The sequence below is a fragment of the Salarias fasciatus genome, chromosome 8, assembly GCF_902148845.1.
Source record: "Salarias fasciatus chromosome 8, fSalaFa1.1, whole genome shotgun sequence".
NCBI classification, from domain to species: domain Eukaryota; kingdom Metazoa; phylum Chordata; class Actinopteri; order Blenniiformes; family Blenniidae; genus Salarias; species Salarias fasciatus.
Window position 1 is genome coordinate 10,363,010 of NC_043752.1, and position 27,428 is coordinate 10,390,437.

Below are 27,428 nucleotides of genomic sequence, written 5' to 3' on the forward strand. Positions count from 1 at the left end.
TTTCTACAATTCTCGTACATTTCACCTCAATGTGGAAATAAAACAAATATTAAACTTAATTCATTTTAAAAAGAAATACAAACATGGATTCTTGGGAGGTATATTATTCATTAATAACTGTTGTTCTGAGGAAAATTTTGGTCAGTTTCGTATTTGTTTCATTCATTTAAATGTCTTTTCTGTAAAAAATTATGCTATGCAAAAACAATTCATGTCAATAATAATAATAAAAAAAACCCTAAACACCTATCCCTGCAATATCACTTCTGTTCCTCATTCTGCTACATGTGGTCAGTAGCGCTGCACAGACATCTATTCAAATAGTTCATCTCAGAACTTCATTTACAGATATAAAGAAAAGAAAAAACATTTTACTATGACAACGACATCAGTGGTTTTGGGTTTTTTTTCTTTGGTACAGCGTCATTATCTTGCGCTTGTGAAGTTTTTTCCACAGATTCAACTCAAGTTTGTAATCATGGCGGGGATGGAGCACATTCTTCTTTTTCTTTGTCTTTTCAATGTAGTAATGAGAGTATTTTTTGTAGTCATCAGTCATGAATCCATAAGCGCTTACCTGAGGAAAGTAGAAGGTGAAAACGAATAATCATTCAATTTAAATGCACTATAAAGCTCAAAACAATCTTTCTTCTTAAATATTGCATTTTAGACATGTACCATAATAGGTCTCTATCATTTTGGCATATTTTAGAGGAAAGTAATCAATAAATTCATAAACAAAAGCAATCTATTAACATTATGATGGCTGCACCTTTCAATTTTCACTTACTATGTCACAGGTGTGCAAAGCCAGAAGGAGAGTGAAAGCCCCATTGGTTGGCCGAACCACTGGCCAATGTTTAGACTGCAGGTTTGCTGCCTTTAAAAATCTGTGAACAGTCAGAATTAAATCAGAAATGAAAACACTCTCATATCCTTGTCAATCACAGCTGTTAAAGTAGCTTCATTTCTCATTCTTTATCAGTTCTTTCTTTATCAAACCCTCAGTTTGACAAGCCTTATGTTTCATATGGTTCAGTCTAGTGCAAATGGGCAAAACCTGTGAAAAATGCCATGGTAGCATGACTCGGGCCGTGTTTACATGTTTCTGCATTTTACATGGCAACATTTTGAAAAAGATGTCCATTTACACATAAATGGCAGAAGAACTGAAAATTATGTGTATGGGATGCCAGGCAAAGTTGTTCTCAGTGGCGTTGAGCAATGTCTTGTAGACAGACACCCAAAACGCGACAAAACTTTTCAGTTCTACTTCGTGATATGCTCAGCCTGCCTACAGGCTTCGCTATTGGTACTCCTCTTTTGGCGCAGCCAATCCACTGAGACAACAGAAAACTCGATGCACCAATCCTATCCGCGCAATGGCGCAGCATCACGCCCCTCTCCGAGGATATATCCCGAGCCAGCGGCTGCCGCTCTCCCGTCTTCTTCCTCAGCCCTTGAGACATCAAGAAGCCACTCAAGACTCTTCGGATCAAGGTTTTCTGCGGATCAAGATCGGATGGATTCGCCGGCCCGAGAAGATTCGCCAATGGGCGTTGGGCCCTTCTCCTGCCGCTCCTGCGGCAACCCGCTCATCGAACAAGATCACCATGAACGCTGCTTCATCTGCCTTGGCTGGCAGCACCACCGCCAGCGGTCCTCCTGCCCGGCCTGCCTCGCTCTGCCGCCTGAAGAAATCCAGCGGCGAGCAGCCTTTATGGGCTCCGCCTCTCCGGTTCCCGCCCGCAAGGACACCGTGTTTTGCCTGTGTTAGAACAGTGAAGCGTCAGATCGGCGGGACTGTGCCAGCTGACGAGTACCCCGGCCCCGGCATCATCACTCAGGTCAGTGGCCTGCCAACCTTCGGGAGCGCGCCGCCGCCGCCGGGTTTGTCCCCATCAAAGCACTGGTCGGCGGCCCCGAAGCAGCCGCCCGCGCTTTTTCATGGGACGCCCCCTCCACAGCCCTTTCGCCGAGGGTCCCCCGTCTCCCGAGGCCAGGAGGACGGGTGGGCCGCCCCCTCAGGCCGTGGTACAGCCACTCACGCTCCACTTCCAGACATGGCATGCTATGTTGGGACCGCTTTCTCCCTGGTTGTCCAGGACGCTGAGAAGCAGCTATGCCCTGCAGTTCGCCTGTCGCCCGCCTCTCTTCAATGAGATCCTTCGTACGTGGCTCGCATGCCCTGCAGGGGCGGCCGCTCTCGAAGCAGGTGCTCCTTCACCGGGGCGCGGTAACGTAGCTGAGCATGGAGGAGGCGTATTCGGGTTTATATTCCCCCTACTTCTTGTTCCCCAGGAAGAGCGGAGGTATGAGACCCATTCTGGACCTGCGGGTCCTGAACGCTCACATAGCCATCAGGAGGTTCCGCATGCTGACGGTCAAACACCTCCTGGACAGCATCCACCCTGGGGACTGGATGACGTTGGTTGACCTCACGGACGCCTACTTCCCTATCCCCATTCTGTGAAGGCACAGAGCCTTCCTCCGGTTTGCCGTGGGGACCAGTTATTTTCAATACAACCGGCTCCCCTCCAGCTACTCTCTCGCTCCTCGCACCTTTACCAAATGTGTCAAGGCAGCGCTGGCGCCCCTCCGTCGTCGTGGTCTGAGGATCCTCATCTACATCGACGACTGGCTCATACTGGCGTCCTCTTATCAGGAGGCTGTGGAGCACACGACCCAGGTCCTGCACCACATCAAACTCCTGGGGTTCTTTGTGAACCGGGACAAGAGCACGCTCACCCCAGATCAGCACATGGCTTATCTGGGTTTGGAGCTTGACACACTCTCCATGACGGCCCGCCGTTCTGCGGAAAGGCGAACCTCCCTCCTCTCGGCCCTGAGGTCTGCGATGGCCGCACCTCTGGTCAGGTTCCGTCTGGTCAGTACCGTCCTGGGTTTAATGGCCGCGGCCCAACCAAGGGTATGGTTGGGCCTTCTGCACATGCGCAGACTGCAACAGTGGTTCGCACGTCTCTGCTGCTTGGAGAAGCAGGACGGATGCAGACAGGTCTCGATCCCGCCCCAGGCATGCCAGGATCTCCTCTTCTGGATGGATCCTGCTCTCCTCATGCAAGGAGTCCCTCAGGGCTATGTATCGCATCACGTCAAGGTGTTCACGGATGCGTCTCTCGCAGGATGAGGAGGCACCCTCGACCACCATGCGGTGGTAGGTACCTGGGATTCCACTCCCATTCACATCAATGTGCTGGAAATGACGGTGGTCCAGCGGGTCCTGCTCCATTTCCAAGCCAGGCTGAAGGACAGCCATGTGCTTGTCAGGTCGGACAACAGGTCGGTGGTCGCGTACCTAAACAAGAAGGGGGGTACTCGGGCTCCCCCTCTTCATCGCAAAGCGGCAGAGATCCTGCTGTGGGCACCTTGCCTCTCTCAGAGCGCGACACATGCCCGGGGTTCTCAACGTCGGCGTCAACAGAATGTCTCAGGGAGGTCCACTCCGTGACAAGTGGGGCTTGTCCCCGTGGGTGGCAGTCAGACTCTGGCGCAGGTTCGGCCTTCCAGTGGCAGACCTTTTCGCCAGTGCAGAGAACGCACAGTGCCCACTCTGGTTCTCAGGTCGTCAGACGGATCCCCTCTCAGGGTAGACACCACAGGGTATGACCTCTGGGCCTCCTGTTCGCGTTCCCTCCAGCCCACCTCTTGACCCCGTTGCTGCGCAGGGTGAAGGTGCAGAACCTCCACATGATCGCGGTAGCCACGGACACCCAGAGCGCCCGGTGGTTCCCGGACCTGATTCAGCTGGTGGTCGGAGACCCATGGCCGATTCCCGATGGGCCCGACACGCTGTTGCAGGCAGGGGGCACCCTCCAATCCCGCCCCTTCCTGGGCAGGAGGCTCCTGGCTTGGAAGCTGAAAGGGTGAGACGAGTGGAACTACATCTCCCTTTAGCCATGTTTTCCACCATCCAGAGTGCCATTGCCTCCTCTACTGTCAAGGCCCACAGGTCTCGGTGGCAGCTCTTCACGACATGGTGCTCGGAGAGGGGTTTGGACTCGGTCTCCTGTGCTATCGGTGGAGTTTTTGAGTTTCTCCAGGCCCTGCTGGACAGTGGTAGCCCTGCATCTACTCTAGCGGTGTTTGCATTGGCCATTACAGCGGGTCACGGCGGCTTCGGCCGCTTCTCTGCATGCAGTCACTCGCTGTTTCTGTGCAGGGCGTGTCGGCTATGGCCACCCCCCAGGCATGTGGTCTCCTCGTGGGACCTCCACATTGTGTTGGAGGGTCTTAAGGGATCCCCTTCGAGCCTTTGGAGCAGGCGGGGGACCGCTTTCTCTCCTTCAAGGCCACCATCCTGTTAGCGCTGGCATCTGCCAAGAGAGTAGGGGATCTCTGCGCTTTGTCGGTCCACCCATCCTGTATGGTGTTGTCAGGATGGCGGACTCGTGCACCTCTGGCCTAACCCGGCCTTTCATCCCAAGGTGATCACTTCGGACTTCTGGTCACGAGTGATGCAGATCAGATTGCTTAGCTCCCTGCCTGGCTCATCTGGGGATGACTCGCGGCTGCGGTTGCTGTGCCCGGTCAGGGCTTTGCATTGCTATGTGCAGCGCACAGCTAGCTTTCGCACCACGGACCAGCTGTTTGTGAGGTTTGGAGCCAGGGGGCATGGAGCTCCGCTGACCTCTCAGCGTCTCGCCCACTGGGTGGGGGGCGTTATTGCAGCTGCCTACAAGGCACAGAATCTCTCGCCACCGGCAGTGATTCATGCTGATCCCACACGGGGTATGGCTGCTTCTGCGGCTCTGTGCAGAGGGATCACGGTGAGTGATATCTGCCAGGCTGCCTCCTGGGCCTCCGCGTCCACTTTTGTGCGTTCATATCTGACGGATATGTGCACAGACACTGTGGCCATGTCGGTTCTTGGCGAGAACAAGGGTTCTGTCGCTTAACCGTGTTGGTCCTTGTGGCCCAGCTGCCGCGTCCCGCATGTGGGTCGTGGACCAGGGCTTTCCCCCGCCTGCCGTTCCGGCTCTGCCTTGGCTGGCGGATGTTGTGACCGTGTCGGTGCTTCGCGGGAACAGGAGTTCAGTCGCTTGCCGAGTTGGTCTTTCTAGCCCGGCTGCTGCTTCCCATCTGTGGGTCGTGGACCAGGGGTTTCCCTGCCTGCCGCTGTGGCTTTGCCCTGGCCGGCGTGTGTGTGTGTCGCTGTGGCGCTGCTTGTGCACGTTGCGGGCGGCGCTTCAGCGCGTGGATGCCCGCCTCGTTCTTCGGGAGTTCTGTGGCCGTTCTGGATGTACGGTTTGTTTACTTCCACCTTCCGCACCAATCCTGCCAGCAATGCTAGCTGGGAGTACATTCATCCCTACGGCCTCCGCCTTGGTGAGTACCAAAATCCTAAATGGGATGGCTCCGACCTATCTCCAAGATGCTTTAACGCCTTATCAACCAATCAGAGCACTTCGCTCTCAAAATGCAGGGTTACTGGTGACTCCTCGAGTCTCTAAATGGACTCTCGGTGGAAGAGCCTTTAGCTATCAGGCACCGTTTTTATGGAACCAGCTTCCAAGTGTTGTCAAAGAGGCAGACACAGTCTCCACATTTAAGGTTAGGCTCAAGACGTTTCTCTTCAATGCAGCCTTTGATCAGGTCAGCTCGGGATTCTAAACTAAACTAAACTAAACTAAATTAAACTAAACTGAACTATCTAAACTATACTAACTAAATACTAGTTTAAATACTAAACTATCCACAAAGCTGCCTGAGGAGCTAGAATGCTGTGGGAAGTACGGTGCACTGAGCCCTATCCTCTAATGTCTGAATGTTATTCCCTTTCGTCCGTTCATCGCTTTTCACCTGTTGTCCCCCCCTTCGAGGGGGAGTCTTCTTGAGTTTCAGCTGCTGACTCCATTGTTACAAGGGCCTATGAACAAGCTCCGGCCGGACCGGGAGGACACTCCCATAGGTGCTGTGCCCACGGACTGGCTTCGGTTCTACTTCTGGGATCCGTGGATTTTGTGCTGGACCGTACAACGGACTGTACTCAACATAGTCCGAGGCTTTACTTCTTATTGTCTCATGCTAGCTGTTGCCAAAGCTGTCCGTCCCTGGGAGTGGGATCCCTCCATACTGTGGTTCTCCCCAAGATTTCTTCTTTTCCCACTGGGTTTTTGGAGTTTTTTCTTGCCGGATGTGAGGGTCTAAGGCGGTGGTTGCTTCGTTTTGTCTCGTTACTGTAAATTTGACATATTAACATTATGCTTATTCACTGTTTTTATTTTTAAGCAACCAATGTAACATCTTGAAGCTCTCTGAGGCAACTGTTGTTGTGATACTGGGCTATACAAAAAATAAATTGATTGATTGAAATTGATTGAATAGCGAAACCCGTAGGCGGGCCAAGCATGTCACGAAATAGAATTAGTAGTTACTTAACGTAACTTCAGTTCTATGAGTGTATGTGTGCCCGCCTACCTGCTGGCCCAGCTGTCTGCTTCCCTTACTTGGCTGATTCAGAAGAAGGGAGAGCGGTGGCCGCTGGCTCGGGATATACCCTCGGCGAGGGGCGTGATGCTGCGCCATTGCGCGGATAGGATTTGTGCATCGAGTTTTCTGTTGTCTCAGTGGATTGGCTCCGCCAAAAGAGGAGTACCAATAGCGAAGCCCGTAGGCGGGCACGCATACACTCGTAGAACTTAAGTTATGTTAAATAACTCCTAATTTTCACCTGAAAACATTGTCGTTTAAACGAGGGCCTCAAGTACAAATTCATTCAAGTATATATATAAATAAACATGTTTCAGTTTCAAAAACAATTTTTGAAATTCACAATGTTTGAATGAACAATACAGTTGGATGCCATCACCATGGAGATGATATGATCCTCAACAGTTATTTGGCCAAGAGACAATTTGCACAGCAGAAAGAGAACTGGACCGAGGACAGACCCCTGAGGTGTCCCACAGTGAAAATACAGTGAATTACATTCTGCAATTCAAATGTCTTGTGAGGTTGTATCATAGATTAAAAGTTGCAAATTTATTAAACTAAAAACACATAAAGCTTGTTGGAGGAGGCTCACCTGTTCCGAACGTATCGCAGGAAGTCCTGATGCAAAACATAGAAGCGACTCTCGTTGTACTGCCCGGAGTAATAACGTCTCGGCCTGAAGGGTGGAAATACAGTCGTGATTATTGACATTTGAAGAGCAATATGCTTTTAAAGGAATGTGAAATATGCCACAGATCTGTAACAATGGCAAGTTAAACAAGACTATTTGAATTTTTATATGTATGATTACGTTCAAAGTATGTGTTGAACCCTAAAAATGGAAAAATGGAATTTGACATCCATCATGTCCTCACACAAGGTATACAACAACTTTACTTGCAATAATAAATTATTTTCATTTTTCTCTTAACAAATTGTGTGTTGTATGTTCCACGCCCATACATGGCCTGTAATGTTTCTTTACACGTGAATCAGGACTCACTGTTTTCCATGATACGGTCCAGAGGAGACTTTTCTCCCTTTGAGGAGACCCTCAAGCCACTGGAAATCCTTCATGGCCTCAGGCATCATCACATACTTTATACCCTGTCAGGGAGCCAAGGAGAGTTGAAGATGAGGTGACGGGAACAAAAACCATTTCACGCCATTGTCCTGAGTTTCAGTACCTCATCATGTGGCGCTGACTTGTATCCGTACTTTTTCAACAACTGCGGTGATTTAAAGATGGAGTGAGCAGAGTGAACGTAGACCGATGTTCTGTGTCCGACGTCTGCTTCAAAGCCTGTGGTCATCGCTCCGTTCACCCTGTCACAAAAACACATTCAAATCAGACATCTTTCTGCTTGCTGACTGATCACACACACACGCGCACACGCACACACGCACACACGCACACACGCACGCACACACACACACACACACACACACACACACACACACACACTCGGAGAAGGGGGGGATTGGCATATTTTGACATTTGGCATTCCAGTGCTTTTTTTAATTTATGTATTTTACATAGTTTGTCAGCATGTTTTGGCTGACAATGGTGATTCAAATTTTAATTCTTTCGCACAGTCGTTTGCCGTCCACAAAATGGGGACTCTGCTTCAACTCTGTCTTCAGTTAAATACTTCAAACCTTAGCTGTCGTTCTCTCTGGATAAACTTGTCTTTCAAGAAGTTCACAGATTGCTATCATTGCTTTCTGCTCCAGGAAAGATTAGTTCCACGGTCCACAAGCTCACATTCAGTCTTGTCAAAATGAACATGGACAACTTTTAAATAAGAGAAAAGCTCTTGTGTTAAATTCAACTTGTGCACAGAAACTTTTTTTCCTTCTCTGATATTATTTGATCTTATCTGATACACTGCAATAAAGATTCACCCAAATACAAGATATCAATACTAAATTAAAGAAAATTCCTTTTAAAACTAGTGAAACTATATGTCCGTGCAGCAAGTAAATTTGAGTTTGAAACATATCTTGATATAAGAGTTTTTAATCAATAAATAAGTCTCTCTACTTAAATGTATCTTAAATCGAGTGGGATTTCCCCATTTGTTTTTATCTTTATGTGACCACCAATTCTAAAATGCTCAATTAACAGGAGTTTTATTATTCAGAAATAACTTATTACAGGCAGTCCAGAAGCTGTCTTTCTCTTTTCTCACCGAAAAATATAGTCATGCGCCTCGATCTCTGCCCCCATTCTGGATCCATTGAGGATTCCTCCAGTGCCCACCACAGCACAGCGCACACAGCCGTCTCCTCCCGGTCTGGGCAGGAGCAGAGGCTCTGTGGGCTTTGGGATCAACTTGACTGCAGCCATGACTTCTGCAAACGCCACGAAACACAAGACAAGAGAAATATGAGGAAATGTTGAGGGGACAAAATAGTTGAAATGTCCGAAGTCGTTTGTGATAACAGAAGTCTGAAGAGTGGTGACAGAGCGGTGGGACAATGAAGGTGGTGAAACAACTCCACAGTGACAAAGTGAGTCAGATATCCAAACAGTAAAATGGTCTTCTGCACTGGGCTCCACCTGTCTGTGGTATTTCCCTGATAGTTATCTCTGGAACAGAGCGAGAAACTCAAGAATAGATAAAGTTCTTGCACACAAATATATTCTCTCCAATTCAGAGATGATTCATCAGTCTCAGGCATCATTTGGCAAATATCCAGAGGAAAAAATCGGTTTCCTATTATTACATCAAGTGATTTCTGCTTTTAGGTTATTCATTCATCACCCATCGTCTCACATCTACCTACCGTCGTACTTGTACTGCATGAATCCAAATGGGCTGTTGAAGTGTGAGAGCCGGTTCCACTCACTCACGTTGATGTTGTCTTTGTGCAGAAACAAACGTATGTTGGGGAGAAAAGCCTTTCTGAACATCTCATCCCTTGATTTTCTCAGAGACTTCGCACATGTCTGTGACAGAAAAAACATCAGTTAGAGAATCTAAATGAAGAGAAACACATTGATTTGGTCATGTTGCTTTTAGTGAAAGGAAGCAAACACTTTGAGAATGGAAAAACTATGAATATCAACAATTACAGAAATGTTTTCCCTCAATTCAAAACAGTTGTGAAGGTCAGAAAAAAACAAGTTATGTATGTAACCATAAAGGTGAGAGATGTTTGATCTGTGCTTACTGTTGGCCAGGATGGAGCATCTTCATTATAAACATCATCAAAGTTCCATTTTGGAAGCTTCCTGAAGGATTTCATGATGAGGGGTCGGATGGGAATCTCTGCTTCTACTGATTTTTCTCTTCTTAAATTTGTCTTGTTTGCTTTTTGTGTTGTGAATGCAGCAGCTGGTGGAGTTTCAGGCTTTCCTTTTGTCCAAATTGTGAAGTTAGCTTCAATGAATCTGTCTCCAGCTCTGCGTTTGCTTGAAAAAAGCAACCAGCTAAAAAGAAAGAAAAGGCAACAAATGCCACATTCATTCATCTTTCAGAAAAAGTTTAAATTATAGAATTAAATGCAACTCAAAGTTCACAGTGATGTTAAAGAAAAAAAAAACTTACCTGGTGTGAATGTTCAAGAGGAATTCCCATGACAGAAAAATGAGCATTAATGTCAATGCTATGAGAATGTTGAAGCACTGGATGTAGACAGCCATGCCTGGGAGATTCGAGGCTCTATTAAACAACGATAAGCATCTGTTCACAGGTAGAAAGGTGTCAAAATATACCCCTCATGAGGGAGTGGCTCACTGTGGCACACTGCTAATGTAAAGCATAGCAACAGAAACTGCTGATAAAAAAGAAAAACCTCCTCTGGCCACGATAGGCTATAGGCCAATATCTCTCATTACAGCAGAATTAATTCATTCAGGCTTTTTGAGATTGGCATTGGACAATATCTGACAGCTTTTTCATATTACACAAGCATCCGATCCAGCAGCTGTTTTCAGATCGGATGCACAAGAAGCCTTTGATTTGGTGGGTTAGGAATACCTATCGGGGCTGTTCTGGAGAAATTTAGATTGTAATGGTTGAAACGCATTTTAATGTTTGCCCTAATTGCTGTTGGAAACGGAAATGTGTTGTCTAAATCGTTTTCTTTCCAGTGTGGCATTATTTAAGTTGCCCCATTGTCTTCACTGCTTTTTGCATTTTTGCAACTGCTACGATCACATTAAATCCTGACATCTCACCTGTTTTCAACCTACAGAACCTAAGATTTTGTTGTATGCCGATGACATATCACTGCACTTCACAACTGTCAACAGCCTTTTAATACTAATCCTGCAAGTCTTTACCCTCCAGGGTGCGCAGAATTATTAGGCAAATTAGTATTTTGACCACATCATCCTCTTTATGCATGTTGTCCTACTCCAAGAGATATAGGCTTGAAAGCCTACTACCAATTAAGCATATCAGGCGATGTGCCTCTCTGTAATGAGGAGGGGTGTGGTCTAATGACAACACCCTATATCAGGTGTGCATAATTATTAGGCAACTTCCTTTCCTTTGGGAAAATGGGCCAAAAGAGAGATTTGACAGACTTCGAAAAGTCAAAAATAGTGAGACGTCTTGCAGAGGGATGCAGCACTCTTCAAATTGCCAAGCTTTTGTGGCTTGAACATTCAAGTGTTTCATAATCAAAATAGTCAACAGGGTCGCAAGAAGCGTGTTGAAAAAACAATGCGCAAAATAATTGCCCACGAACAGAGGAAAATCAAGCATGAAGCTGCCAAGATGTCACTTGCCACCAGTTTTGCCATATTTCAGAGTTGCAACCTCACTGGAGTGCCAAAAAGCACAAGGTGTGCAATACTCAGGGACATGGCCAAGGTAAGGAAGGCTGAAAAGCGACCACCACTGAACAAGACACACAAGATTAAACGTCAAGACTGGGCCAAGAAATATCATAAGACTGATTTTTCTGAGGTTTTATGGACTGATGAAATGAGAGTGAGTCTTGATGGGTCAGATGGATAGGCCCGTGGCTGGATCAGTAAAGGGCAGAGAGCTCCACTCCGACTCTGATGCCAGCCAGGTGGAGGTGGAGGTGGGGTATTGGTATGGGCTGGTATCATCAAAGATAAGCTTGTGGGACCTTTTCGGGTTGAGGATGGAGTCAAGCTCCACTCCCAGTCCTACTGCCAGTTTCTGGAAGACATCTTCTTCAAGCAGTGGTACAGGAAGAAGTCAGCATCGTTCATGATGCTCCACACACATGTTGATCATAAACAGATCAAGACACTGACAGAATCTATGGATGGCAGGCTACTGAATGTCCTCGCAAAGAAAGGTGGCTAATATTGGTTACTGATTTGTTTTTGTTTTATTTTTGAATGCCAGAAATGTACCGTATTGGCACGAATATAAGACGATGTTTTTTTCCAGAAATTGCATCTTCAAAAGTGGGGTTGTGTTGTAATCGCAGACTTACGGTAGATGGTCAATAGGAATCCGCACTGCTAGATGGAGCCGAAGTATCACTGACCAGAGAGCGAGTGGAGCGATGAAATGAGATCAAATGATCTGATGAAAAATGGCAGATCATCTGGAACAAAGGGGCTTGAACGCTGGACAACTGAGCAAACAACAGAGGCGAAGTTATGATACCAGCTTTAAACTGATGGTGATCAATGCAGCAGAGTCATCAAACAACTGTCAAGCCGCCAGGAGATATGGTGTAGCAGAGTGCCTCATTCGATATTTGAGAGCACAGAAAAAAACGCCTACAGAATGCTAACAATAAATGAGAAAAGCTTTCCATGGTCCTCAGAGCGGACGCTTCAGAGCGATTGATAGAAGGGTGAGTGAATACATCACTGAAAAATGGAAAGACGGAATGCCCACCACCAGAGGCGCGATTCAGCTAAAGGCACTGGAAAGTTATCTACATCATTTATGCAGTTTGGACCCCTTGAGGCTTCTTATTTGTTGCTTATTGTTTTTTATTTTGAGAATGAGAATATATTTTTTCATTTTATATCTCGTGAAATGTTATCTCAGTTGTGAGTTTTTAAGTTTATAATAATTGTATAATAAAAAGTTGTTTTATGAGTGACCTTACTGTCTTCAGCATTTTTTTTTTTTTTTTTCACAAAATGATCTTTGAAAAATAGGGGTCGTGTTATAATCAGAGTCGTCTTATATTCGGGCCAATACGGTATATTTGTAAATTTTGAGTTGTTATATTGGTTTCTATTGGAGTATCGCCCTGAGTACCTTAAGTCTCTGGATGTGCAGGGACTGTCTTGGCTGACACGTCTCTGCAACATCGCGTGGCAATCGGGGACGGTGCCTCTGAACTGGCAGATTGGGGTGGTGGTCCCCCTGTTTAAAAAGGGGGGCCGGAGGGTGTGCTCCAACTATAGGGGGATCACACTCCTCAGCCTCCCTGGGAAAGTCTATTCCAGGGTACTGGAGAGGAGGACTCGACCGATAGTCGAACCTCGGATTCAGGAGGAACAATGCGGTTTTTGTCCTGGTCGTGGAACAGTGGACCAGCTCTATACCCTCCATAGGGTGCTCGAAGGTTCGTGGGAGTTTGCCCAACCAGTCATGTTTTGTGGACTTGGAGAAGGCGTTCGACCGTGTCCCTCGTGGTGTCTTGTGGGGGGTGCTCCAGGAATACGGAGTTCGGGGCCCCTTATTAAGGGCCGCCCGGTCTCTGTATGACCGGAGTAGGAGTCTGGTCCGCATTGCTGGCAGTAAGTCGAACCTGTTCCCGGTTCATGTTGGACTCCGGCAGGGCTGCCCTTTGTCACTGGTTCTGTTTATAATCTTTATGGACAGAATTTCTAGGTGCAGCCAGGGGCCGGAGGGGGTCCGTTTCGGGAACCACAGGATTTCATCTCTGCTTTTTGCAGATGATGTTGTCCTGTTGGCTTCATCGAACCAGGACCTACAGCATGCACTGGGGCGGTTCGTAGCCTCGTGTGAAGCGACAGGGATGAAGATCAGCACCTCCAAATCCGAGGCCATGGTCCTCGACCGGAGGAAGGTGGCTTGCCCTCTCCAGGTCGGTGGAGAGACTCTGGCCCAAGTGGAGGAGTTTAAGTATCTTGGGGTCTTGTTCACGAGTGAGGGACGGATGGAGCGTGAGACTGACAGGCGGATCGGTGCAGCGGCTGCAGTGATGCGGCTGTTGTATTGGTCCGTTGTGGTGAAGAGGGAGCTGAGCCGAAAGGCGAAGCTCTCGATTTACCGGTCAATCTACGTTCCCACCCTCATCTAGGGTCATGACCGAAAAGACAAGATCCTGGATACAAACGGCTGAAATGAGCTTCCTCCGTAGGGTGGCTGGGCACTCCCTTAGAGATAGGGTGAGGACCTCAGTCACCAGGGAGGAGCTCGGAGTAGAGCCGCTACTCCACCACATCGAGAGGGGCCAGCTGAGGTGGCTCGGGCATCTGGTTAGGATGCCTCTTGGACGCCTCCCTAGGGAGGTGTTCCGGGCATGTCCCACTGGGAGGAGACCCCGGGGAAGACCCAGGACACGCTGGAGAGACCATGTCTCTCGGCTGGCCTGGGAACGCCTTGGGATCCTCCCAGAGGAGCTGGAGGAAGTGTCTGGGGACAAGGAAGTTTGGGCATCCCTGCTGAGACTGCTGCCCCTGCGACCCAGTCCCAGATAAGCGGTGGAAAATGGATGGATGGAAGTTAAACAGATTCAACTTTTTACACTGTTGTAAAAATATTTTCTAGTTAAATTAATAAAAGGGTTGAACCTTTAATCTGTGTTCAATGTCCTGTGTTTGATGAATTGTAATAATGCATGTGATTCTTGCAGAAAATATTGGCAGAATATGCTTTTTTTTAGACATAATTGTCCGCAATTGTATTTTTATTATGCAATTTCAATCTAGTAAAATTATATTTCAATTAAATAATTGTGCTGCTAAAACATGATTTTCTTGTGTTCTATGTGAATAAATTGTGGAAAATTGCATGAAGTAGTCACGTTTGTCTAATGTAGAATTCTTAGGTGTAGTGAAAAGGAGACATTACGGTGTAACATGATTTTTTTTATGTGCAATATTCATGATGACATAACATGACTTTATTATGTGCAATCGATGTCCATACTTTTATGTAAATCCAACAGATCTTTTATTTTCAGTGTACTGCTAAAAATAAAACATGATTTTGACACACCATGGAAGCACTTGATACAATCATTCGTTGACAGAAACGTAAACAATATGGCTCCTCTTTTGAACCGTGTCCTCGGTGTGTCAGGGTGGCGCTGGTTTTTCTCCTTCTGTTTCTGATGTCCTCTGACACAGCTTTAAAATTTTACTGTTGTGAAGCTTCTGCCACAAGTCCTTCTCTAGTAAGTAGTCATGGTTAGTGTAGAGGGTCAAAAAGATAAAAGATAAAATAAAAACAGACACCCCTATTTTATTTTTATTTTATTTTGTTTCAAGATCAGTTATTTTTCATTCACAGTAATCTCAGTAAACACTGCAATCCCACATCCAGCCGCTAGGAGGCGCTTGGCGCTGGTGGTATGGAGTAGAGCAGGCCAAACCTTCCTATATGGAGTTACATCAGCTCAACCTGCGTGTTCCGTCTTCTTCTCCACCACAGGTTGGTATAAAGTTAATTGACATTAATATAAATGCAGATATCGATGGCTGAAAATGTTGTCTATTGAGGAGATTACATACAGTTGAAGTCGAGGTGATCTATAAAGAGATTTGTGAGGGAAAGCAGCAGAGAAGTGTCTGCTAATCTATGCTAATGCTAGCGGAGCTGGAAAACTGGCGGTTGCATGTGTAATCTGAAAAGAAACGGCTGAGATTATCAAATGTTATTTACTTCACATCTTTGGGAAACTGTTCTTACGCTATGATTTTGCTAATGTAAACTGTGTGGTGGATACCAGGTTAGAAATATCATATTGGAGATGAGAGTAAAGATGAGAGAGATATTATGTTAAAAGCATCATTAGGGGGAAATGCATTGTCTGGTCAGCTTGTATCAACTGTGTTGTATGTGATAATCAAAATGTATATAGGAAATAAATAATAAAAGTTCATAGTAGTTGATTTAAGTGAAATGATTTGTGTACATAAGAGAAACAAGTTCATGATCTTTGTTGTATTGATAAAATGATTCTTCTTCAGACATGTTCAGTTATTGGAATGTGACAAATTCGGATTGTTAAGAAAAAGATATGATCAATATAAAAGAAATGGGATTTAAGATGATGTCTTGATTGATTCAACACCTGATTTCTGTGAAGAATAAACCTTCCTATATGGAGTTACATCAGCTCAACGTGCGTGTTCTGTCTTCTTCTCCGCCACAGCACGTTGGGACAACCATATCTATACTGTTGCCTTCTGATCACATTGTCAGACGGGCAACATTAGCGTAGAAAATCACTTTGGTCTTGGTCCCCCTTTCAACATAGTAGTTGGGGAATTTCATGTAGTCATTGGTCATGAATCCGTACGCATCCACCTGAAGGCAGCATGAAGACAGAAAGGAGGGGACTCGGTTTCAATGTAGATGAGCTTCAGGCTCAAACAGCACAGAAACAAGAAACTTCAAATAATCAGCTGTAAACCGTGAACACGTTCCGATTCTGTCATTTTCTTTGTTATAACACAGAATGTCAGTATGTTTGTTGTATTAAAAGTGTTCATATGGACACATTTTTTTTGTGTCGTCACAGAATTTAATCTCAGTTGACATTTCTTTTAAATTCCAGCTTTAGTTCTATCAGTTCTATCACAAAATTGTGAGGTGCTGAAAATAATATTGGTTGTTCTTCTGATTTAATCACTGTTATTACCTCTGCCAAGGAGGCTATGTAATCACATCGGTTTGTTGGTTTGTTTTGTTGGTTGGTTGTTGTTGGTAGTTGGGCAGGCCCGCCGACAGGGGTGGGACAAACGGGTCTGTTGTCCTGGGCCCGAGGTTGGGGGGGGGGGGCAAAATTAAAGCACCCCACTCGCGGCTCCCGACGCAGCATGCAGGCACCGTGCCGCACCGCGGTGCTCCACTCCGATCAACTCCCCCCAGTCAGACAGTCGGGACTGGGCCCAACTAAGTTGTCCCGGGCCCAGGCAAAGCTGTCAGCGGGCCTGTAGTTGGGCATAACTCGACAATAAATGACAAGGGGGCTTAGCAAAAAAATTACTGTGTATGTTCTTCAATGACTAAGAGATATCAGCTGAGATCCAGATCACGGAAGTATTCCGGATACCAGGATCCAGAACAAACAAAAATAGGGGGATTCCGGAGTGTCAGTCACTCTGAGGTAACACATTGAGATATGAACATGCAACAAACAGCTTTCTCCCATACATTGTGTTGGGGAGAAATACAATGTTTTTTATTGTATATGGTGTTCTTATTGTTGTTGGTGACTGATTTGAGCTGTGGCGGAGGTCTGCGCTCTCTGAGTGCCAAATTCTAGTTGTTCTTGTATTTACGAGAAAAAATAAATAATATTAAAAACATTTGGTTGTGTTAGTATTAATGAATGAGATAATGATCTGGTCATTACAGGAAACGCCTGCAGTGTGTTTTACAAACAAAGACACCTGCCATGACAATTAACACAGGTTTTCCATATTTTAACAACCTGCACGGCAACTCCAGCAGCTTGAGGCAGACTGGGAGGCTTTTAAAGGGTCATTTTTTTAATAAAAAGGAAGTGATTTCCCGACTTTGTAACTAAGGAATGCAGCACAATCAGAGGCCTCAATAGTCGGGGGAGGCGGAGTCACTGCTAAAGTTTGGCTGGAGGCCACCATCACAGAATTTGTCCTGTGAGCCACAATGGCTTTTATTGTATGAAGCACAGAGAGGAGATTTCCAGTTTTCACTTTCAAAACAGGACGACCTTAACCTTAACACAACAATAGGTGCTTGTTTCTCTTCAATTGTACTTTATTTCTTCTGTAAACAGTTTAGTTTTAAAGACTGCACGTACCATTCTCTGCTGACCGGGTGTGTTTCTGTTAATGAGTTTCTATTTTGTTCATCTTGAATAAGTTTGTCTCAGCCAGTTTGGCCTGTTTGAAAGTTATTGTAACTTTCTGTTGCATTGTTTCATTTAAAAGGCATATTAAACACAATTAACGCACTTTATACACCCTTTTCTTTTGGTTTGTGATAGCTCAGTCACATGGTGCTTTTCATTGTTAACTCTACTACAGACCCAGGCACCATTTACATTACATTTCAAGTGAAAACACAAACTCTTCTTCGCCATTTAGGTGTTTGTTTACAGCACAATGTGGTTGGAGCAAATGAAAATTAAATTTTTGGAAAAATGGCTCCCAAAGTGGATTTTTTTTTTTAATGCTGAAACTCCATAGAATGCAACTTTTTGCAAATGTACCAACTGAATGTGAAACTTTTCTGAAAGAAGAAAGCACAAACGATGCATTTCCACTTCAGGGGTTTTGGTGTAAACGGGACCTCAGTAACATATTGTTTTGATATTTCGCACTAACTTGAAGCGGAACGGTTGTTTTTACTATCTGGTCCTTATTTCACATTCGAAACAACAACATTTACTCACCCGTTTGACTTTCGTGTGATTTGCAGTTGGTTCGGAGATAATTAGATACTCCCTTATCCATATAACGGCAGCGGGTGGGGCACCGACATGCAGCCATTACAGACGCTCATTTCTCTTATGTTTGTTGTGGTGTGGTAGATATATGTAAATTTAGTAAGTCAGCATCACTTAAATGTCTGTCAACCGGCTAGATTGAGCAACTCTCCGGGAACTCTGAAGTGATGACATCATCACACTTCGCCATGGCGCACATTCATTCTGTTTGTTTACAGGCTAGGCTAAACTGTTAGACACAAACAGGAGTATTCCTTCCTCTACGTTCTTTGGAGGAAGGCAGAGTACATAATTTTTGTAAATAGAGAGCATAATATGAATGGCATAAAATAAACAGCATGAGCATCACGTTACCTCGACCTGTTCTCCTCCTGTGGCCGCTGGAATGGCATTCTTTGTGAGGTTCATTCTCTGGATCTTCTGGCCTTCATTTCTTTCCTGAACTGGGAAGAAGTCCTCCGATGTAAATTGGGCACTACGCACCCGATAGTCCAAACGTCGTAAAGTTTGAACTTTGATGCTGGGGTCTATGTTGAGCGCTATTAGCCTTCAATAAATCCCAGTCAAAGTTACAACCAGCTGAAAATAAACTCCGACTGCCTAAAAACGCTGATCGAGATGCCATTGTCTGACTGCAGAGCAGAGACCTGTAACCTTAACAACACAGAGCGGCACGGCGCAGTGTGATGACATCATCACTTCAGAGTTCCCGGAGAGTTGCTCAATCTAGCCGGTTGACAGACATTTGAGTGATGCTGACTTACTAAATTTACATATATCTACCACACCACAACAAACATAAGAGAAAAGAGCATCTGTAATGGCTGCATGTCGGTGCCCCGCCCGCTGCTGTTATATGGATATGGGAGTATCTAACTATCTCCGAACCAACTGCAAATCACACGAAAGTCAAATGGGTGAGTAAATGTTGTTGTTTCGAATGTGAAATGAGGTCCAGATTGTAAAAATGACTGTTCCGCTTTAACATTGCAAAGTGTTGAAGGCTAAATGCAACAGAGATTAAACCAGCTTTATGACTTGTGACTTGAAGCGTATCAGCACTTATCAAACTCAGTACTTCTATATTCTCAAGGTTTTAATGGGTCAACATGTCTCTACAACTTGGAAGCAAAACCAAGAGACTTTTCTGTGAACCAAAGAAGCTCGTCAAACCTGTATCTTTTTTGCACACTTCATCTGAAAGCAGTTTCCAGATGTCAAAACAGTGATGGAAATGTTATTTTTCCCAAACAAGGTGTGTCTCGTGTGATGCTCGGCTGGCACTTATGCATGACCCATAGCCGGTATGTTCATGAGTCATATGGACAGCTCCAACGTTCCCATCTGAGCTAATTGTGGCTAAGTTGGCGAAAACCGTCAGCTGACTCACCTGAAGACGGTAGACGAGCTGACTTTCTGATAACACTGGCAATGGATGAAGAAATATAACCAAAATGAGCGATTTTGCAGAGATTATGTCCCACGCTAAAGCTCCATTGCTGTGGCCCCCGCTAAGTGCGGCTAAATCGGTTGGATCTAATTAACTTCTGGAGGACTCCGAGCTGCACGATGTTTGTCTGAGTGAGTATATGAGCATGCACACACCTATAAATAAGGTCCAGGTGTCAAAAAACTGGAGTTACCCTTTAAATGGAACATCTGGAGTATTTGTTCACTTTAGGAATATCAATGACTTAGTTTCAGTGAGGTGAGATGTGGAGATACAGTAGTGTAGCTTCTGCAGGATTTCTCAATATTGCAAAAACGTATGCCACTTCTGCTGCACGGTTTTCATGACAATTACATTAGTGGCAGCTTAGTAGACTACACATATCTCATTCCAAGTGTATTTTGCTGGAAGATCATACTTCATTTCAGAGAAACATACAGCCCATTTATAAAATCAAATCTTTTCTTTGTTGTTGCGCAGAATGTCTGTCATGCAAAGGAGACCAAAGGATTACTACCTATAATGACCACAGTCTCCACATAAAGCTAGTTTCAAAACAGTTTTTAATTAATTGCTTTCTTTCACCTCACAGACATGACTTGAACACAGACATTGAAAGCAGCCTGCATATGATTAAAGGTTTCAACTGGTGCCTCTCTTCAAGAAAAACTTGATAGTTTGGTTAGTCCATATTTTTTTTTTCATCATGGCTTGCAAAGATGATGCAAATATCTCGGACATGTCGTGTATGTTACGATGATCTGACTTGGTTCCGTAGTTCAAGCAGTATTCCTGAGAGTTTAAATGAAATCAAGCAAAACAATCCGGCTCTCTCAACAGGATCGTTCTAGGATACTGACCTGTTCTTGACGTACCGGAGGAAGTCCTGGTGCAGAACATAGAAGCGGGTCTCATTGAACTGACCTGAATAGAACTTCCTTGGCCTGAAGGTACAAAATGATAAGAACAGTAATGATCTTTTATTTACAAGACAAACGCGTCACATAATGGAATGTATTGCTGCAGAAAGGTCATTTATGTTAGAACATCATCAATGAAGAAGAAATAAACGTCTATTTTTCTGCTTTATTGTACAACATAAAAAGTCAGTGCAACTAATTATAAGATGAGTTAAACCATTATCTTGATGAAAGGCGGGATATTTACTCCTTGTTGCGGTAGGGACCCTCAGCTATTTTTTCTCCTTTGAGAAGACCGTTGAGCCAGTTATAATCTCTCTGCCCCTCAGGAATCATCACATATTTGATACCCTGTTGACAATACAGAAGACATTGTTATTGTGTGCAAAGAGGGAAAAACATTTGCAAAAACCGTTTCCAGTTTCTTCACCTCATCATGGGGGGCAGCCTGGTATCCATATTTCTTGAGCAAATCGAGTAATGTGGTGATGGAGTGAGCTGTATGAACATACACTGATGTCCTGTTCCCCACATCCTCCTCAAAGCCCTGAGTGATTGCACCATTCATTCTGCCACACAAACACAAGTAGCATTATTTCAGCAGGTTAATTTTCACCAGGGCAAAGTTTATGATCCTCGTGATTTCAAACATGTCATAAAATAGATGCCGAGGGAAGAGGAAGCTCCAATGTATAGGAACAGTGAATGTTACCAGGTGCTTCCACAACATTCATGCTGGAGACAGAAGTGAGGATAGACAACATTTTTGTTGTTTTCTCAGACTAATATTTCCAGTTTTGTGTTTTTGCGTAACATATTATAATTATGATGTCTTGCAACTCAGTGATGTAGCTGTGAGAGTGGTTTATGCTTCAGTTTCAGGCTGTATATAGAAGCTTGCCTTACAAGCTCATAGCATTGACTAAATTGTGATCTTTTCACCTGAAACTCATAATTCAGTGCAAATTTCAATCAAAATTTCCAACTTGTAAGACGGAACTTGTGGTGAGTTTGACTGATTGCACAGTTTCGCTTACATTTCTATCCTATTGTAGTCGGGTTTGTTTACTGTGCTTCTCACTTTTCTTGCCAGATTCTCGTTATATGAACACACCGATAAAGCACGGATCATATCACACACTGTGTGCCCGTGTCTTTATTTCCTGTAAAACTCACTGCGTGTTCATCGTTTTAACCGCTGTTAGAGCCTGGATTAGCTGTTGGAAATCTTGTGCAAGACGGGGCAGTGACTCTTGGAAGGAATTTCATCATCTTAGACAAGGCAGACTCGCCGTGAAATGTTAAATCAACTTAACTTCGAAAAAGATCAGTTGTTCATATCAAGTTTATTGATTATTCAACAAATCTTGAATTTTCTAAGCGATTATGTCTCTTCCCAATGGGTTTATCGAATCTGTACTTTGTCTTTTCTGTTTGAATAACAGCCAAAATGTCATGCCCTGTGCCCCTGCAGCCACGTGGGGGCGCTCGGGTCCTGTTTTGTGTTCGTCTGCCCTCATGTTCTCCTGCCAGGTCACCTGCCTGCTCCTCTTGTCCTCCTGTCTGGTCTCCTGTCTCGTTAACTCCCTAATGTGCCTCATCTGCGTCTACCTCTATTTAAGTCTCGCTCCCCTGCCTGGGGCTGTCCCCTTCCATTAGGGTGGGGGGGTCGGCCTGGCTGGGGGGGCCGGTCGGCTGGGGCGTGCTGCCGCGGCCTGGGTTGGTGCACTCCCTGGGGTCTGGTTGCTGCCCCGGAATCCAGGGCATCGGGGTGGGTGGTTGTGGTGGTGGGGGACAGGAGGGTGGGGTGGATGGGTGGATGAGGGGGTAGATAGGGGGGTGGTGGTGGTGGTGGGCTGTAGGGGTTAGGGGGTTGGGGAAGGTGGCTGTGCGTGTTCGTGCATGTGTATATGTGTGTGGGTGTGTATGTGTGAGTATGTATATTTTTGTATGAGTGGGTATGTATGCATGTGTATGTGAGTGTGTGGATGTGTATCTGGATATGTATGTATATGTGTGTAAGTGTGTATGTATATGTGGGTATTTTTCTGTGAGTATGTATGTATGTGTTTGTGGGTGTGTATCTGTAAGTATGTATGCATGTCTGTATGTGTGGGAGATTGGAAGTATGTATGTGAGGAGAGAGTGTGGTGGCCTGGGGGCGGTGGGCCCTGGGTCTGGGTCCGTCTGCTGCCCCCTGTCTGTCCTCACCTCCACTCCTCCTGATGCATGATGGGTGTGTGCTTCTTACATTACAATGCAAACGATCAGTCCAAAAAGTTGAGTGATTGATTTTTGGGCACTCCTTCGGTCAATACCAACTGTTCATCAAACATCCTGGAATTACTTGCTCCCCCCCTCGAATTCTCAACAAACCCAACCTTCAGCATGCACACACTGGCATGTGGATAACGGACAGTCAGATAACCACTAATAAACCGCAAAGAAACCACAGTGATAAAACATGAATTTTAGGATCAAGCTATTTAAAGAGCAGGGTGGAGGGTGATGACAGTGAGGCATTCACATGGAGCAAAAACTAACAAAAAGAAAGTAAACAAAGGTCACAAAGAACAAGCCATTGTGATCAAGTAAATATCTGATCTATTTCTAAACAGGAGAGGTTTCCTCAAACAGGTCACTCAACATTCATACATCATTATCTTTCGTAGAACAAGTGCAGTGTCAACAAGGTCTGAACTAAGGAGCTTTTAATGGTTTCAAATGTAAATAAGCCTGTAACTTTTAAAATGAAATATTTAATCTGTTCAGTCACATCAGGGCGCAGGCTGACTGTCACACTGACAGCATCTCACATCTGAAACTGTTCCACCAGCTGGTCAGTCAGAGTGCCAGCTTGGTAAAACATCCCGCCCAGATGATATTTCTCAGACAACGAAGGGCAGGCAGCATCCACAGAAGGAAAATAGGAATACAGGAGATGTCTGCATGCACTTATTATAAACATGTACATCAATCACTGACGGTTCAGCAAGTAGTAATGTCAACAAATGACATCGTATTGCTTTAAAAGTCCATTGCAAATCATTTGATTCTAAACTAAAGAAAAGTGTTCTCCACTTTAGCTTTCCTTACCGAAAGACGTAATCATGAGCGTCAATCTCTGCCCCCATTTTGGAGCCGTTGAGGATTCCTCCAGTCCCCACCACTGCACAGCGCACACAGCCGTTGCTCCCTGGTTTTGGGGAAAGCAGTGGCTCTTTGGGCTGTGGAATCAGTTTCAGGACAGGGTCACAGGTCACATCTGTGAAAAGCAACACAGAGAAGCATGTTTTGCAGGATTTGTTTTACTGCTGGCTGTGTCAGTAATTGCCCTTTCGAGTTAATAACGTTTTACCTTGACCTTTGACCTGTAGCGTTTGTTGTCAGAGACTAATCGAATTTTAATTACGTCACATCTACCAAACAAAGAAAAAGGGCCACACAGTGACCTCAGAGTGCTGCAGTTGCTTAGTTTACAAAGACAGTTGGATAGGGTTGCTCTGGAAATTCAGAGACAAAAGGAAATCTCATAACCATGATCATCCCACGATGACTTTAAGTTTCTTACAGCCAATAAAAGACATGTTCACAATGTTCCATGAGGACAAGTTACTTACCCTCGTATTTATACTCCATAAAACCAAGGGGATTGTTAAAATGTGAAAGCCGGTTCCACTCACTCATGTTGATGCTGTCTTTGTGTAGAAATAAACAGACATTGGGAAGAAAAGCCTTCATGAAGAATTCATCCTTTGAGTTTCGTCGTGACTGGGCACACGTCTGAGAAGAAAAAGACATCACAAAATGAACAGGAAAATGATGAACTGACTTTAAATCTTATGATGAGGGTCAAGCAAAAACAAACGAAGGAACGAAGAAATTAAAATGAGTCTCTTTATGTAAAAGAAGAAACAAATCATGCTTGCGGGCACAAAGCTGATGAATGAGCAGATTTCAGTCTCCTCAACCCCACACCCGTAAGATTTGTTGATGTGCTTTGTTTCTGTCCTATCCTGTCTTTGCATGCTTACTGCGGGTCGAGGGGGGGCATCCTGGTTATAAACATCATCAAAATCCCACACAGGAGCCTTCTCAAACATTTTTTTGTCGAGTAAGGGCATCGGAGTCTCAGGTTTAGGTTTCGGCTCTGTCACCAGGGTGGCATTTTCTCCTTTGTCCAAAACTGTAAATTGATTTTCAAGTGAACTTCTGTTTCCTCCATGTTTGTTCACGAAACTTGTCCATCTGAAAAAGAACATCAAAAACCACATCAAGAAATTTGCCACAAAAAAAAATGAAGTACTTTCCTTCAGTTGAAAACTTGCTTACCTGTGTCTGTTCGTTGTTTGTCCCCATGTTAAAAAACAAGTAATAGAGATCACTGTTCCAAAAAGGAGAGGTATGAAAATCTTAAAGACCTGAAAAGACATTCCTGAGAGGTAGAGCAGGGTTTCTGAACCCTGGTCCTCGAGGCCCAGTGTCCTGCATGTTTTACTAATACTGAGCTAATTACTGGGCTTCTTTACAAACAGCCCAGTAATTAGCTCTCATTGCAATCAGGTGTTTCCCTGCAGGACACATGCAGGACACTGGGCCTCAAGGACCAGGGTTAAGAAACCCTGAGGTAGAGGATTTGATTATCATTAACAAGCAGCCAGGTTGCTTTCCCTTCAACAATATGCTCAAAGGTGAGCTGCCTGGGGTGTTACCTTATCATCAAGGCGACTGGGCAGGGCTGACTGACTTACCAACCCTGGCTTCACAAAATTACGTTCTGAGACAACTAAACAGAATTCTCAAATACGTTGCACAGAGGAACATATTAGGTGTGTTCACGATGGCAAAGCCAGAGGTAGACGGAGCTAGACGAAGCAGACGGCGCAGCCGTGGGGCGGAGTTATAAGTCTGCCTCCAACTCGGACAAAGCTATGTTCTCCATGTTCGTGTTTCTCATGACTCCCACAGTGGGGGGTGTCCGGGGTGTCAATTAGGGGGGCAGTGCCCCCCCCCCCCCCCCCCCGCCTGTGCCTCCTTGCCCCCCACTGGCTGTCAGAGGGTAATTTATTTTTTCTTATTAAAAACATAAGAATTCATAATTTCTTCCATGTGTCACATTGTGTTAATTCATATTCAGTTAACTGAAATAAATAAAATGTAAAAAAAAACAAAATAATTTTAAGTTACGTTTCGACTTCTGTCATCTGACGCGTTCGTGCTGCTGCAAGTGCAGACCAGGCGTCAAGGGGGGGGGGGGGCTCAGTCAATATATAGTATTTCATTAAAAAATTAAGTTTTCAGTCTATTATGTCCTTAAAAAACAACAGCGAACTCGGCTGGTTGGGTCAAATCAATATGAAGTGTTGTGCCATTCAAAATTCGGGACTGGATGTTTATTTATACAAATAAAGCGTGTTGTCATCAAACTGATGACGAGTGGGCTCGGGTCCAATCCCCTGCCTGTATGAAACAGAGAGGTGGGCCAGGTAGCCGCGGTGAGTTGCTCTCGAGCAGCTTACGCGGCTACCTCTGTGACCGATCTCGTTTGGGTCTCGCGAGTTTTCGATGCCCGACGAAGGTCCAACGTATCAGTGACGCCGGGCCAAATCTGGGCGGGGCGGCTCAAAAGTCTTAAAGGTCTGCCTCTGGCTTTCTCATGTCGAACTATTGTTTGCCTTTCACCCCACTTTCCCTCCTCTTATCCGAAGTCACCACGTCAGCTGGCGGAGCCTCCTGAGCGCGAGCAGGGTGAGCCCAGATGAGGAAGTAACGCGGGAGGCTCAACAGCGCGAGCCAAAATAGCCTAAATAGTTCTGTACTCACCTCAAAGCTATCGTGCAGGCGATCTCCCCGACACGGTCAAAAAGAGACCCGAAGAACAGCCGGTAAGCGCCGCCATACTGTTTACTATGAGAGAAGTGGCTCTGTGGTGCGTTAAGGAGCGCTGGGAGCGCTGGCGATTCAGCGTCCAGGCGCGCTTGGGCATTTTGAGGTTGCTTCAGTGAAGATTGGACACTGGAGTTGGACAGAGGTCAGAGGTCACAGCAGGCTTCATGTCTCAACTAGGCCTCAGATGGTGAATTTACCTTTTGGAGCTCATCTCAAGGACTGTTTGGCACTACTTTTCTGTCAAGCCTCAGTGCACAAAGAAAAAAAGAGAGGCACACATAAATACACTTGTTACATCAATACTTCATAATCTTCAGAAATACAATTAAAACATTTGAAAAGGTTGTGGTGTCTGTGTGGCTGCTGGGTTTCCTAAAATTAGAAAGAGCGGGGCTTGCTGACGTGGGGAGTTTTGTGCACTGGTGGTGGGGTTTATAACGGCGGAAGTTACCTTTCAGTGGGGCTTCCTGGTATGACTGCTGTCACTGGCATGTGTAAGGAAATAAACTCTGCTCACACCAAATCCTTCGTCTGACTCCTCTTTCTGCGACCGCCACATTGGTGACCTTGGACGTTTGAGCAGCATGTCTGGGGAGTCGGGTGACGGTGCAGGGGCGCAGGCCGTTCCCGCTGTGTACACTGCGGCAATCAGGCTGCCGGAGGTTTGGCAGCACGATCCAGAGCCGTGGTTTCAGCACATCGAGGCCCAGTTCCAGCTGAGAGGCATCACAGCTGACGAAACACGGTACTTATTACGTGGTGGCAGCTCTGGATTTGTCCACCACCCGCCATGTGAGGTTGTTCCTGCGGGATCCGCCAGCCCAGGACAAGTACGCCGCCCTGAAGGCGCAGCTCCTCCGTTTGTTCCAGCTGTCGGACGCGGAGCGCGCAGAGTGGTTGTTATCCCTCAACGGTTTGGGTGACGGCAAACCGACGGAGCTGATGGAGAGCATGTGATCCAGGACCCATGATGTGGCCTTTTAGGTTGTTGGATTTTTTTTTTATGTGTGCTGATATGTTGCTGTGCTTTTATTTAGTATTTATTTTGCTGTGCATTTTACTCATTTGTGTTTTTGAATGGATTGGCCACTTCACTTGACACATCCCCACAATCCCTCCAATCCCTGAGC

General features: G+C 45.4%; 1 protein-coding gene across 4 annotated transcripts; it reads right to left on the reverse strand.

Annotated features, from left to right (window-relative positions):
• Window positions 1-15: 15 nt before the first annotated feature.
• LOC115393080 (alpha-N-acetylgalactosaminide alpha-2,6-sialyltransferase 1-like) lies at window positions 16-27,006 on the reverse strand. Of its 4 annotated transcripts, none has more exons than XM_030097900.1 (19): window positions 26,750-27,006; window positions 26,496-26,544; window positions 26,233-26,424; window positions 24,742-24,793; window positions 24,444-24,657; window positions 24,093-24,192; window positions 23,506-23,674; window positions 20,840-20,978; window positions 20,657-20,760; window positions 20,350-20,433; window positions 10,008-10,142; window positions 9,631-9,889; window positions 9,244-9,406; window positions 8,646-8,808; window positions 7,641-7,779; window positions 7,457-7,560; window positions 7,046-7,129; window positions 791-890; window positions 16-577 (listed from the first exon to the last, which is right to left on the reverse strand). In XM_030097900.1, exons 5-19 carry the CDS (start codon window positions 24,531-24,533, stop codon window positions 389-391), a joined length of 2,022 nt encoding a protein of 673 aa, XP_029953760.1. In that variant the 5' UTR covers window positions 24,534-24,657; window positions 24,742-24,793; window positions 26,233-26,424; window positions 26,496-26,544; window positions 26,750-27,006; the 3' UTR covers window positions 16-388. The 4 variants fall into 4 exon arrangements, with proteins under 4 accessions (XP_029953760.1, XP_029953759.1, XP_029953757.1 ...); XM_030097899.1 differs by having other exon boundaries at window positions 10,008-10,121; window positions 24,030-24,192; XM_030097897.1 differs by having other exon boundaries at window positions 24,030-24,192.
• Window positions 27,007-27,428: the final 422 nt, after the last annotated feature.